This window comes from Grampus griseus (assembly GCF_964374135.1).
Source record: "Grampus griseus genome assembly, chromosome: X".
Taxonomy (NCBI): domain Eukaryota; kingdom Metazoa; phylum Chordata; class Mammalia; order Artiodactyla; family Delphinidae; genus Grampus; species Grampus griseus.
The window spans coordinates 74,054,933-74,069,735 of NC_138999.1; the positions used below are offsets into that span (position 1 = coordinate 74,054,933).

The window sequence follows — 14,803 nt, forward strand, 5'->3', positions numbered from 1 at the left end:
TTCTCCACGGGAATAAAAATGTAGCCTCAATTAAACTTAAGAGAAAAAAATATGACTCAAATTATGTGAATCTAAAGTCTTCCAACTACCTTGGAACTAATCTGAGAGATTTTAGTTACAAAACTGCAAGTTTGTTTTTGTCTGGTTATTAGGAAAACAAAATACAATGCTACAAAATCTTAATTAATTGGAGCTACATTAACTAAATCTTTCAATCAATTTACCATAAGAAATTTAAAGAAAAAGAAATTTCATGGGCGAGTCAGTGTACATTTAGTTCAATCATTTTTCTTAAGCATTCCATATTTAGAAGGCTAGCATAGTTTCAGATTTAGCCAATTTTTACTAAGGGCCTACTATATGCTAAGTACAGTGTTAGGTGCTTCCACGTTCGTTTTCTCATTTAAAACTCCCACAAACACTCTGAAGTAGTTCTTCCTATTCTACAGATAGGGACACTGAAGTTTAGAGGTGTAACATTCGAAGACACAGAGAGATTCAGTCATGTTCATTGTGTTTTAAGTAGAACAACAGAATCATACATTTTAGTCAAAAAAAAAGTTAAAATAAGAAACTGGGTGTATCTGGTGATTAACCTTTCAGTAACTATTGAAGTTACTGTGAATGATACATTTGTGAAAACTTTCCAATTGATTGAGATTTCTAATACAATTATTAGAGGAAATCACTACAACACTCTTCAATTTACAAATCTGTGAACTCATAATTTACACCACAATACCAGGCACAACTTACTCAAGTAAGTGTTTCTGATAAAAGTCACTAAGTTAGATGTGAATATTGAAATAGAAGAGAGTAAAATTGAAACAAGCTCCACAGCCTAACTAGAAATGTAGATGAGGAAGAGGCAATGATTGTAAAGCAATTATACCCCAATAAAGATGTTAAAAAAAAAAAAAAAAAAAAAACACAAAAGAAGTGCTTCCCTGATGGCGCAGTGGTTGAGAGTCCGTCTGCCGATGCAGGGGACAGGGGTTCGTTCCCCGGTCCGCGAAGATCCCACACGCCGCGGAGCGGCTGGGCCCGTGAGCCATGGCCGCTGAGCCTGCGCATCCAGAGCCTGTGCTCCACAATGGGAGAGGCCACAGCAGTGAGAGGCCTGCGTACCGTAAAAAAAAAAAAAAAAAAATGGCACACTAATTTGTTCTAGTGATGAAGTTTACCCCTCCCTGTTCCCTTGGTTATACCTTATGAATTATTTTATTATTATTATCATTTTACCAAAAATCTTGTTCACCAGATGGTATAGGCGCTCATAGCAATAGACAATATCTAAAAATAGCATTGCGCATTTGGTGAAGGTTGTTGAATTGAGCATTATTAATAGATACCTGCTTCTTTGATAAAACTTCAGAGGTTTCCAAAGGAGAAGCAACAGTTTTGATGGTCTTAATGCCAACATTACACAGAAAATGAAAACTGAAAATTGCAATGCTTTGCTCTAATAATTAACATTTATTTTAAAGAAAATTCAGTTTTGTAAAATAATTAAATTAAATGATCAGTGTCATTTTGAACTGGCTAGGTTTACAATAGTGTAGTCATTATGATTCCAAAACTCAACTATTAGAAAAACTCTTAATTTTTTTCTATTATAAAAATGTAGTGCCTCAGTGCCTCAATTTTTTATTTCCTAGCTGAAACAGAAAAATCAGTATATATTCTCACCAATGTGTGTGCATGCATGTTTGTGTGTCTGACAGAGACAGAGACAGAGACAGAAGAGGAGAGATAATTAATGAATAAAAGAATGTTCTCAATTTTATATCATTGGTACTGTGGAAACATCAAAAATATAAATATTCACAGACTATAAGCAGGTATAATTACAGAGTTATTAGTGAGCATATAAATATAAATGTCAAACCTGTATAATTATCTACATATTCCTCATTACAGAGTTTATAGGAGGTGACAAATTATAAACTGTTATATAGACTGTTCTTGCCAAGTTCTCCATGACAGTATCATTCTGATTTTAAATCATCTTTAATTTTTAATCTTAACCCTACCAAAATACCCACTTTCCATCTTTCATGGATACAAGGAAATAGTACTCAAGTTGCTTATGTTAAATTCATTCTTGGAAAAGTATTTTGCTTTTACCTGTATAGACTCACTAATTTTTTTTTACTGTTTTGTTTCCTGATTCTATGTTGCAAATAGGTTCCATTATACATTTATTTTTCAGTGCAATGTAAATTGGTTTTCAGAATCTCTAGGTCTGTAGAACAGGCTAGTTGATGTATCTCTAATTTTATGCAATTTTTTGAAGCTGTGAAAATACGTACTTAAAATTAGGTAACATTTTGAAATTTCTTAAAATGGCAAAGACAACTATTTTAAAAAGGTACTATAATAGGAAGCAATATTAATCATCTTTAAATGCAGCAAAATTTGCTTTTATATAGCTCAGTGGTTTCTCAAACTGTGGTCCCCACACCAGGAACATGAAACATCAACTGGACACTTAGGAATTCCAGTTGCTAGGCCCTATCCTAGACCTACTGAATCAGAAACTTTGGAAGTTGGGAATGATTTTTTAAAGACCTTCAGGACACTCTGATGTATGATAAAGTTTAAGAACCACTGATGTTAAGGTACTTGATAAATAACTTGTTCCCTTGTACCTTCTACTGATCCACTCTACTCAGATATGTTAACTAAGTCAAAAAAAAACTTAGTGATTTTAAAGTTAGCAACTGAACTGCCAGGTCAAAGCAGTAAATTTCTCTTCCTGATTTGTGCCAGATTAAGGAGAGAGCTTTCTTCCCTGGTTGATGGAAAGGATTGCACATTTCCCAGCAGGGAAGCAAAATGAAAAATCTGCTTTACAGCCTCTGCAGTTAGCTAGATAACTGAACCCCTAGTAAGGGTAAAAGTGGGGTTATATTAGAACCATGAGACCATTTTACAGATAAACCAGGGCAATGAAACATTGTCCCCTGGAAGGGTAAGCTGATTGATGGAAATATGTGCACTCTCCCCCATTTTTACTAAACACATCTCTTTAAAACATCAACTTCCTTCCCACTTTACCTCTATGCCCACTCCTGCCTCCTGTTTGCCAATTTCTAATGTAAACTCTTACATACTAACTTTTCACTCATTTAATGTTCTTCTCTCTGCAGCCTTTTTCACAGAGGTAGCCAGGCTTGTTTTCTGGAGAAGGGACTTGTACATGCCTCTGGTGCTGTTTGGTTGTTTATATTAGAAATTCTTGTCTGTCTTGCAGTTTTTAGATGAAATTCTAGCCTCTGTATGAAACTTCTTTCTATTCCAAGTCCCCAGCCGTTTTCTATTTCTAAGCTCTAGAAAATACAGATGTACTTCAAAAAAATCAGTCAAGTTTGCTTTATCTTTGACACAATAATACATCATCTCAAAGATGATAAGAAAGTATGTGTATGGGCCAGAAAGATTTATACTTTTACTATCTTTAGTCCTCAAAGGACTATGATATGCAGACAGGTTAAATAAATATACAGTAGTCATCCTTTAATAACTATATCAACTATTTTTCAAAATTGTAATATTTCAGTTTATCACAATATCTGTAAACTATAGTAATCATTTATTTTATTGGAAAGGCTAAGAGTTGATAAGAAACTCTTTACCTTGATCCCCTCTTTCTTCCTTGCTTTCACCACATACTTGTAAAAAACTTAAAATTACATATTCATGTATTTATATAATTTTACCTTTTTGGAATAAAAAGAAAAAAATGGAATCAGTCTGATAATCAGGAATCTTACCTCACGCTTTAAGATTATTGGTACATATCTAAAATCATTACAATTGTTGAAGACCCTAGGCAGTTACTATTCTAAATGCCAAGAAGATAGCAATGGGAAATAAAAAACAGGAAAAGTCCCCACTTTCATGGAGAGTATATTGTAGTAAAATGAAATGTAACAAAAATAGTGAATAAATAAGTTATATTGTATATTAAGTGGTGATACATTTTATAGAAAAATTCATGTTAAGGGGATGGAAATAAGGGTGCAGGCTGCAGTGTTAAATAATGTTTGGTGTAAGTTTCACTAATAAGGTGATATTTGAGCAAAGAACTGAAGTCAGGAACCTGAAATTAAATGCACAAGAACTCTAAAACATACCTTGTAAAGTACTGTGTTAGTTCTACATCACTGATTTGATCTTATTGTCTTATTAAGCATATTAACTCTCTAGAAGTTTAGTACAGAAAGGGAGATCTAGTGAACTGTTCATTCATTGAGATTTTCCTATGTAATTTTGAAACAGCAGTTCTCAACCAGTATTGACGTTTGGGCCAGATAATTCTTTGGTGGGGATGGAGACAGAGGGCAGGGCATCCCTGGCCTCTACCATTAGATGCCAGTAGCACACACCCCTACCTCCTCAGTTTTGACAGTCAAAAATGTCTCCAGCCGCTGCCAGATGTCCTCTGGGCAGCAAAATTGCCCCCAGTTGAGAACTACTGACCTTGACTTAGGAAGACTCCTCAGGCCTTTTATAACTGAGAAAGTAACATTAGCTTAATTTAGGGTGAAGCCAGGCTCATCTAGTTATCACCTAGAAGAGGATCTTTCCAACATGTCTTTCATGAGGTGTTAGTGGATGCTTAGGTGGTCAAACATGTTACTATGTTCTCTTCCACTCCTGGGAATTTTCAATTAACAATTTATTTGACAAACATTTATATTGCATTTACTTTGAGTAACTTTACAAATTTTAGCTTATTAATCTTTATAACAACCCTATAAGAGAGGTATTATTATTATCCTAACTTTACAGATGAGTAACTTGAGGCACAGAAAGATTAAGGAATTTTTCCAGGGGCTAGCAAATCATAGAGCAGGGTTGCAAACATACGCAATCAGGCTCCAACATCTTATATTCTTTGTCACTATGCTCTCAGCTATCTAATTTAACATGTGACATATGTTAATATTTAGAATTAGCATTTTAAAGGCTCTGAGATATTCTGATTTAATGCATTTAGCCAATTTGGGGATCTAGTTTTTCTTTTCCAAATTTGATGATGGCAACACTTGAGTCATTGTTCAACTCAGACCATGAACACTTCCTCATATTCATGCAGGTCACATAATTTCACAGCAGTTGGTCATTTTGTTGTTGTTATTGTTCCTCATTTTGGAAGAGGGAAGCAGGTGTCTTGCTTGTGCTGAATGTAATACTAATGACACCAACAAAGGAGAGTCCCCTGGGCCAGATTTATTTAGGGGAAAGCTCTTAAATCAAATATTGAAATATAATTTATTTGTTAAAGAATGAAAATTGATGACCTGGTAGGTGGCTGTATCTTTCCACTGCTGAGTGAGTCTGCTGTGTTCAGTTTCCATTCCTGTATCAAAATCCTCAAAGCCCATGGGAAAGAGGAAAGACTTAACCCAATGTAAAGGTGGGAAAACAAGCCCTAGAGTCATACAGAAAAGTTCCAGCATCCTTGACTTTAATTTTTAGGGGGACTTTTCCATCCTGAGCATTTACCATATGGTTTATCTTTTTTTTTCTACAAATACACTTGTCAACTTTTGTATCTATTCATCTGGGCCCTAGGTAAGAACTTAAAATTAAAAGCTTGTTCTCTAAATGGATTTCCAAGTGCTATTACAAAGTATGGCAGGTTTAACAAACAAGTTCAATAAAAGCAGTCTCAAATTTGCTTCAATAAATTAAGAGGTTGCTTATACCCTCAGCTAGATAGCAGTTGTCCTATCTTTATCTTTTAGGTTATGACATTGCTTCATATGTGTTGATAAAGATTTTAATATATACATTTTGAACACTAGCCTTTTAAATCAAAATGCTCCGTGAAAACCCTTTCTCCCTGGATTACAAAGAGATGCTCTTATTTCACTGACAATCTATATTTCTAGTACTTGCTTATATTTTATTTCATTGTCAATTAGGATTTTTCAATCCTACCTAATAAATCCCTACCTAACGGTGCATCTATTCGAACTCTGAGGAAAATGTAGATGTCATTCAGATGTGAAAACTTATTACAAGATTGAAATAGATTTCTAATGCATTTATCATTCATTTTTGTAGCATGTGATTTAAATCAGAAAAAAAATGATGAATGGTTTGACAGTTTCCACTCATATACACCAAACATAATACACTTCGACTAGTTTTCGGCTATTATGGACCTTAACATGCAATGTGACCTTGGTCTGGAAAAGCATGTTTGGTTTGCACAGAAGCTTAATCGTAAGAAGTCATAAGTAGAATTCTTCTTCTTTATTGCCCTTTTCTAGGACTAGGAAATTTACTGCTTGTGGGACAGGTAAGATATGAACAATGGGCCAAACAGAGTCCAGGGTTATCTCATCCATGTGAAAACTGCTGCTGAAAATCGATGTGACCTCTGCTACACTGTCATCCCAATTCCCACCCTCTGTGTCCTATTTGTCTTTTGGTAGAAGCTTAGATCTGTGTGCTGTCTCTATGTGTCTCTCTTGGGCCAGATTATCAAAATGAATCATTGCCTGCATACCTCTTATATTTCTATTTATTTTCCTGGTGTTGACTAGGTCTGATGAAATATGATTCTTCTTGCATTTGATCCTCACTGCAGCAAGCAGCACCTAATTCAGCTGTGTCTATCTCTTTAAAGAAGAGTAATACTATTTTGAAACTTCAGTCTTCTATATAGCGACATTACAAACCATAGACCATACAACCTGTCTTCATAGTCAATAGTAATCTTACTTTCAGCCAATTTAATGACATTTCATTCATCTCCAAATACAAGACTTTGGATGATTTTAATGTAGTTCCAATTTTGTTTTATGCATACCTAACATATTGCTTTCGTTTTTAGGTATTTTGTTTGTAGAATACCCTGATCACTGAGGTTACATGTGTGTGTAGAGTAATACATGACAAAGAATCCATAATTTTAAGAAGTCTCCCATGATGCAAAATATTTATTCAAGAGAATCATTATATTATCTCGGAATCAGCAAGAAGTCAATGTTCTCACTTTGTGGTGGTTTATTTTGTAAAAATAGATCTTCCAGGCTACATAAATTCATCTTTAAGATTTATAAACATAAATATAAAGATGTTGAACCTCCTCAATTATTATTAATATTGATAGATCATAATGAAGTCATTCTACCTATTCACTTAATGCACTCATGTGCAGAAGACAAAATACTAGCTAAATACAGACTTCAAGTATCACAAATAAAGCAAAATATTGCTTCGTTAGCTGTTGAGAAATATCCCTTAGAGACATTAGAGCTGCTGCCTAAGACATATTTTAGAACTTATATTTTTAATGAGATATTTCCAATGTTCAAACCTTGTACTTGAAATAGATCACAGAACATGTGCTCACTCCCTCTGGAATACTTTGCCTCTTCCAAAACTACTACTGACAAAGAAGGAAGGGAAGGAAGGAGGGAGGGAGGGAGGAAGGAAGGAAGGAAGGAAGGAAGGAAGGAAGGAAGGAAGGAAGGAAGGAAGGAAGGAAGGAAGGAAGGAAGGAAGGAAGACATGTTCTATAAGAGGTTAGGGTTAATTTTACAAGCAAGTTGCGTTTATGATCAAAATATTATTTGTAAGTTTTACTACAAAACAATTCCTGGGAATATGTTCATTATAGTTTCCTGTGCTAAAAGAAAATTAGCAGGCTATTTTTTGCATACTATTGAATTCTTTAAAACTGATAAACAAATACATTTTGTATTCAAATAAGGTGAAACTGTTGATTCTCTAAAATAATCATTAGCATTTTTATCCCTATAGGTTTTAGAAAATTAGAAATTGTAAAGGTGATCTCTATCAAGAGTATTTTATTCAGAGATAATGCTATCCCATTAAGTAATCTCACAGAAGTTCCAGCAATTGTATGCCACAGCTTCCCACAAAAGAAATCCCACAGCAAACCATGATGACTGTGAAATCAATAGGGCTCAAGACTCTGCTCACTAAATATATAGGCTGCTTGCAATTGAAAAATGAGTTCTGTATGACAAATCCATATTCCTATCCCTACAAAGACTAGACCAATAGCTAGATTTTTGTTTTCAAACCATGTGAAAATTGGTTAGGTCTAGATTCAAGCCTAATTTTTTCCTGAATGAGTCTCAAAGTATATGGGGTCACTGAAAATTTTTATGACCAGAGAGATACATATTTTCAAACATTGCTTGTGCTCAGTTACTGGTGAGTAGAGTAATTTTGTTTGAGGTGCTGTGATCAACTCATTGTGCACTGCTATTGAAGCCATTTAAGAATGCCAGGGTTTGGTTGGCTACATTCCAAGATTACCTCTGTAGCAGTTTATCTTTACATATATCAAAAAGGCCCCAATTTCTAATTACAGAGGAAACTTTGCTATCTGGTTCATACACCTCACAAAGATTTTCAACCAGAATTCAATTATATAGCCAAGTAGTTAGCTTCTCAAAATAAGAGGAGATTCCTTTTGTAATTAGATGTATCTGTGCAAAACAAATCTGAAATATCTTATTAGACAAAAATTCTATTGGTGTCTCTTCATATGAAGCTAAGAGGGAATCTCATGAAAGTAATTAGTGTGTGGGAGAAGTTAATATAAAAATATAAGGGGAGATAATATACACTTTGTGGTTTCACACATAGATGGTTATTTTTTTTCATAAGAAATATTCTTCAAAATAAAAGGTAACACTGGAAACAACCCAGATGCCAAACTAGTGAATGATTAGACAGACAGTCATGTATACATGTAATAGAAAACTTATCAGCAATAAAAAGGAAAAAAACACTGATACATGCCACAACATGGATGAACCTCAAAAACATTATGCTAAGTGAAAGAAGACAAACACAAAAGATCACTTACGATATGAATCTATTTATGTAAATATCCAGAAAAGGCAATCCCATAGAGACAAAAAGTAGATTAGTGGTTGCCAGGAGCTGGGAATGGGAAAGGAGATTAATTGTAAATGGGCATGAGGGGTATTTTGGGGGTGATTGAGGTGTTCTAAAATAGATTTTTGGTAATGGTTGTACGATTCTGTAAATTTACTAAAACTCATCGATGCATACAATTAAAATAGATGAATTTTATTATATGTAAATTATACTTCAATAAAGGTGTTAAAATATGGAGATGATAGATATAGATAGATTTAAAGAGGAAAAAATAAAAAGCAATTAGTGTTTTACCAGGAAGTTATCTGATTATTTAATTTATAGATATTAATAAGCATGTCAAATTTGTTTCTCCAAATTTTATGCCAATTAGCAGTAAATGTTGGTTCATTTTTCACTGATTCTTTACTGAAACATTTATTTTGAGAAATGGGAGGCAGCTGGGAAATAGGTATGAATTCCAGTTATGAGTTTTCCATCATTTAGCTTTAGCAACAAAATCTTTATAGAGATAAAGGAAACATAGTGAAAATTTTGAGCTGTTAGTTTATGAACCTTCTGATATTAATTTTGTTTCTTGCAGAAGAGGTACCCGTTCAAATTCCAATGATGAAGTCACCCCTGGACAAGATCCAATTGACTCCTGGGCAGGCATTGCCACCTGGATTCCCTGGACCATTCATTTTTGCTGATAGTCTGTCCTCTGTGGAGACTCTGTTGACCAACATTCAGGTCAACAATATTTCTATAAACAAAATAAATGTAATACAAGACATTAGCACCTACATAAATTATTTCATATTTGAGAAATTAAAACAGATAAGATGAACTGCATGTCATTTGCTGTATTTTGACAGGGTCTACTGAAAGTGGCGTTGGATAATGCTCACATCCAAGAGAAGCAGACTCAACAAGAGAAAAAGGAACTGCGAATGGAGCTCTATAGAGAGAGAGAAATTAGAGAAAACCTTGAAAGACAACTCGCAGTTGAGCTTCAAAGCAGAAGTAAGTTTAACAAGTTCAATATAAGTGAATAAGGTAAGACTGTGTTGGAGATATTTTCAGTAGTAATAGAAATATTCTCAGGGATAGCCAGGAACTGCTGAAAACAAATGACAAGCTAAGAATCAAATACTGTGTGCAATCCACAAGGTAAGATGTTTACACTATTTCTCTTTGTAATTAAACATAATGAGCAAGATCTACACTTCATTTTTGGAAACATGAATATTCTTAGTTCTCTCAAAATTTCACAAAATACTCCTGGAGACATATATATATATATATATATATATATATATATATATATATATATATATATATATATATATATATACACATAGATAGATAGATAGATAGATAGATAGATTCAAACAATTCCTTATGTATTAAATGCTTACTCTTTTTCAAGAACAATATTAGATTCTGGTGTTAGAAGATAAAACTCAGTCCCTGTCCTTGAAAGATTTACATTTCAGAGGACTAACACAACCAACCAGCTAATTATAAGACAAAGTGGAAAGAACAATGATGTACATCATATATGTTTATATAGAGAAGGGGGTAGTTAGCTCAGCCTGGTGGGGAATTGATGGTCAAAGAAGGTTTTCTGATGCTGACACCTGAACCTGAGTCTTGAAGAATCAGTAAGGCAAGAAAAGCATGAGAGTAAATGAGTGATCTGATCATTCTAGAACAATGAACATAGGCATGGAGGCAAGAAGCCTCAAACATGGTCAAATATATACAGTGTATTAATACCATGACTTTGAATTTTATGAAGTGAATGTTGGGGAATAATGCATAACAAAAGTAGAGGGTAAATTATAAAGGCCATTTTCTTTTTTTAACATCTTTATTGGAGAATAATTGCTTAACAATGGTGTTTAGTTTATGTTTATAACAAAGTGAATAAGCTATACATATGCATATATCCCCATATCTCCTCCCTCTTGCATCTTCCTCCCACCCTCCTTATCCCACCCCTCTAGGTGGTCACAAAACATCAAGCTGATTTCCTTGTGCTATGCAGCTGCTTCCCACTAGCTACCTATTTTACTTTTGGTAGTATATATGTCAGTGCCACTCTCTCACTTTGTCCCAGCTTACCCTTCCCCCTCTCTTCTACGTGTCCTCAAGTCCATTCTCTATGTCTGCATCTGTATTCCAGTCCTGCACCTAGGTTCTTCAGAACCTTTTTTTTTTCAGACTCCATATATATGTGTTAGCATATGGTATTTGTTTTTCTCTTTCTGACTTACTTCACTCTGTATGACAGACTCTAGGTCCATCCGCCTCACTACAAATAACTCAATTTTGTTTCTTTTTATGGCAGAGTAATATTCCATTGTATATATATGCCACATCTTCTTTATCCACTCATCTGTCAATGGACACTTAAGTTGCTTCCATGTCTTGGCTATTGTAAATAGAGCTGCAATGAACATAGTGGTACATGATTCTTTTTAAATTATGGTTTTCTCAGGGTATATGCCCAGGACTGGGATTGCTGGGTGGTATGGTAGTTCTATTTTTAGTATTTTAAGAAACTTCCATACTGTTCTCCATAGTGGCTGTATCAATTTACATTCCCACCAACAGTGCAAGAGGGTTCCCTTTTCTTCACACCCTCTCCAGAATTTATTTTTTGTAGATATTTTGATGATGGCCATTCTTATTGGTGTGAGGTGATACCTCATTGTAGTTTTGAGTTGCATTTCTCTAATGATTAGTGATACTGAACATCCTTTCATGTGTTTGTTGGAAATCTGTATATCTTTGGAGAAATGTCTATTTAGGTCTCCTGCCCATTTTTGGATTGGGTTGTTTGTTTTTCTGATATTGAGCTGCATGAGCTGCTTGTAAATTTTGGAGATTAATCCTTTGTCAGTTGCATCTTTTTCAAAAATTTTCTCCATTCTGAGCATTGTCTTTTCATCTTGTTTATGGTTTCCTTTGCTGTGAAAAAGCTTGGAAGTTTTGTTAGGTCTCATTTGTTTATTTTTGTTTTTATTTCCGTTTCTCTAGGGGGTGGGTTAAAAAGGATCTTTCTGTGATTTATGTCATAGAGTGTTCTGCCTATGTTTTCCCCTAAGAGTTTTAGTGTCTGGCCTTACATTTAAGTCTTTAATCATTTTGAGTTACTTTTTGTGTACGGTGTTAGGGAGTGTTCTAATTTCATTCTTTTACATGTAGCTGTCCAGTTTTCCCAGGACAACTTATTTAAGAGGCTCTTTTTTCTGCATTGTATATTCTGCCTCCTTTATCAAAAATAAGGTGACCATATGTGCGTGGATTTATGCCTGGGCTTTCTATCCCGTTCCATTTGTCTATATTTCTGTTTTTGAGCCAGTACCATAATGTCTTGATTACTGTAGCTTTGTAGTATAGTCTGAAGTCAAGGAGTCTGATTACTCAAGCGCCATTTTTTTTCTCAAGATTGCTTTCGCTATTCAGTGTCTCTTGTGTTTCCATACAAATTGTGAAATTTTTTGTTCTAGTTTCTTAAAAATGCCATTAGTAGCTTGACAGGGATTGCATTGAATCTGTAGATTGCTTTGCGTAGTAGAGTCATTTTCACAATGTTGATTCTTCCAATACAAGAAAATGGTATATCTCTCTATCAGTTTGTATCATCTTTAATTTCTTGCGTCAGTCTCTTATAGTTTTCTGCATACAGGTTTTTGTCTCCTTAGGTAGCTTTATTCCTAGTTATTTTATTCTTTTTGTTGCAGTATTAAATGGGAGTGTTTCCTTAATTTCTCTTTAAGATTTTTCATCATTAGTGTATAGGAATGCAAGAGATATATGTGCATTAATTTTGTATCCTGCTACTTTACTAAATTCACTGATTACCTCTAGTAGATTTCAGGTAGCGTCTTTAGGATTCTTTATGTATAATATCATATCATCTGCAAACAGTGACAGTTTTACTTATTTTCCAATTTGGATTCCTTTTATCTCTGTTTCTTCTATGATTGCTGTAGCTAAAACTTCAAAAAGTATGTTGAATAACAGTGGTGAGAGTGGGCAACCTTTTCTTGTTCCTGATCTCAGTGGGAATGGTTTCAGTTTTTCACCATTTAGAACGATGTTGGCTGTGGATTTGTCAACTATGGCCTTTATTATGTTGAGGTAAATTCCCTCCATGTCTACTTTCTGGAGGGTTTTTATAATAAAAGGGTGTTAAATTTTGTTGAAAGCTTTTTCTGCATGTATTGAGATGATCATGTGGCTTTTATCCTTCAATTTGTTACTGTGGTATATCACATTGATTAATGTGCGTATATTGATGAATCCTTGCATTCCTGGGATAAAACCCCCTTGATCATGGTGTATGATCCTTTTAATGTGCTGTTGGATTTTATTTGCTAGTATTTTGTTGAGGATTTTTGCATCTATATTCATCAGTGATATTGGCCTGTAGTTTTCTTTCTTTGCGACATCTTTGTTTGGTTTTGGTATCAGGGTGATGGTGGCCTCATGAATGAGTTTGGGAGTTTTCTTCCCTCTGATATTTTTGGAAGAGTTTGAGAAGGATAGGTATTAGCTCTTCTCTAAATGTTTGATAGAATTCGCCTGTGAAGCCATCTGGTCCTGGCCTTTTGTTTGTTGGAAGATTTTTAGCACAGTCTCAATTTCAGTGCTTGTGATTAGTCTATTTATATTTTCAATTTCTTCCATGTTCAGTCTCAGAAGGTTGTGCTTTTGTAAGAATGTGTCCACTTCTTCCAGGTTGTCCATTTTATTGGCATATAGTTGCTTATAGTAATCACTCATGATCCTTTGTATTTCTGCAATGTCAGTTTTTACTTCTCCTTTCCCATTTCTAATTCTATTGATTTGAGTCTTCTCCCTTTTTTTCCTGATGAGTCTGGCTAATGGTTTATCAATAGTTTTAGTCTTCTCAAAGAACCAGCTTTTAGTTTTATTGATCTTTGCTATTGTTTCCTTCATTTCTTTTTCATTTATTTCTGATCTGATCTTTATGATTTCTTTCCTTCTTCTAACTTTGTTTTTTTTTTTTTTGTTTTGTTTTGTTCGTTCTCTAATTGCTTTAGGTGTAAGGTTAGCTTTTGCTTGTCTATAAATGTTTTAATTTCTCCATCAAATCTGAATATGATACTTGCTGGGTAGAGTAATCTTGGTTGTAGGTTTTTCCCATTCATCACTTTAAATATGTCCTTCCACTCCCTTTTGGCTTGCAGACTTTCTGATGAAAGATCAGCTCTTAACCTTATTGGGATTCCCTTGTATGTTATTTGTTGTTTTTCCCTTGCTGCTTTTAATCTTTTTTCCTTGTATTTAATTTTTGATAGGTTGATTAATATGCTTCTTGGCATGTTTCTCCTAGGATTTATGCTGTATGAGACTCTCTGTGCTTCCTGGACTTTATTGACTATTTCCTTCCCATATTAGGGGAGTTTTCATCTTTAATCTCTTCAAATATTTTCTCAGCCATTTCTTTTTCTCTTCTTCTTCTGGGACCCGTGTAATTCAAATGTTGGTGCATGTAACATTGTCCTAGATGTCTTTGAGACTGTCTTCAATTCTTTCCATTCTTTTTTTTTTTATTCTGCTCTGCAGTAGTTATTTCCAATAGTTTATCTTACAGGTCACTTATCTGTTCTTCTGCCTCAAATCTTCTGCTATTGATTTCTTCTAGAGAATTTTTAATTTCATTTATTCTGTTGTTCATCATTGTTTGCTCTTTAGTTCTTCTAGGTCCTTGTTAAACATTTCTTTTATTTTCTCCATTCTATTTCCAAGACTTTTGATCATCTTTACTATCATTACCCTGAATTCTTTTCCAAGTAGACTGCCTATTTCCTCTTCATTTGTTTGGTCTGGTGGGTTTTTACTTTACCCCTTCATCAGCTGTGTGTTTCTGTCTTCTCATTTT

The 14,803-nt window shown here is 34.3% G+C and overlaps 1 protein-coding gene across 1 annotated transcript in view; it reads left to right on the forward strand.

Annotated features, from left to right (window-relative positions):
* Positions 1 to 14,803, forward strand: part of DACH2 (dachshund family transcription factor 2) — a gene marked incomplete at both ends in the record, with an annotated part of 640,183 nt that overhangs the window by 598,910 nt on the left and 26,470 nt on the right. Inside the window, 2 exons of the mRNA XM_082681824.1 lie at positions 9,485 to 9,633; positions 9,759 to 9,906. Of these exons, the coding sequence (XP_082537950.1) occupies positions 9,485 to 9,633; positions 9,759 to 9,906 (297 nt within the window). The remainder of the gene's footprint in view (positions 1 to 9,484; positions 9,634 to 9,758; positions 9,907 to 14,803) is intronic.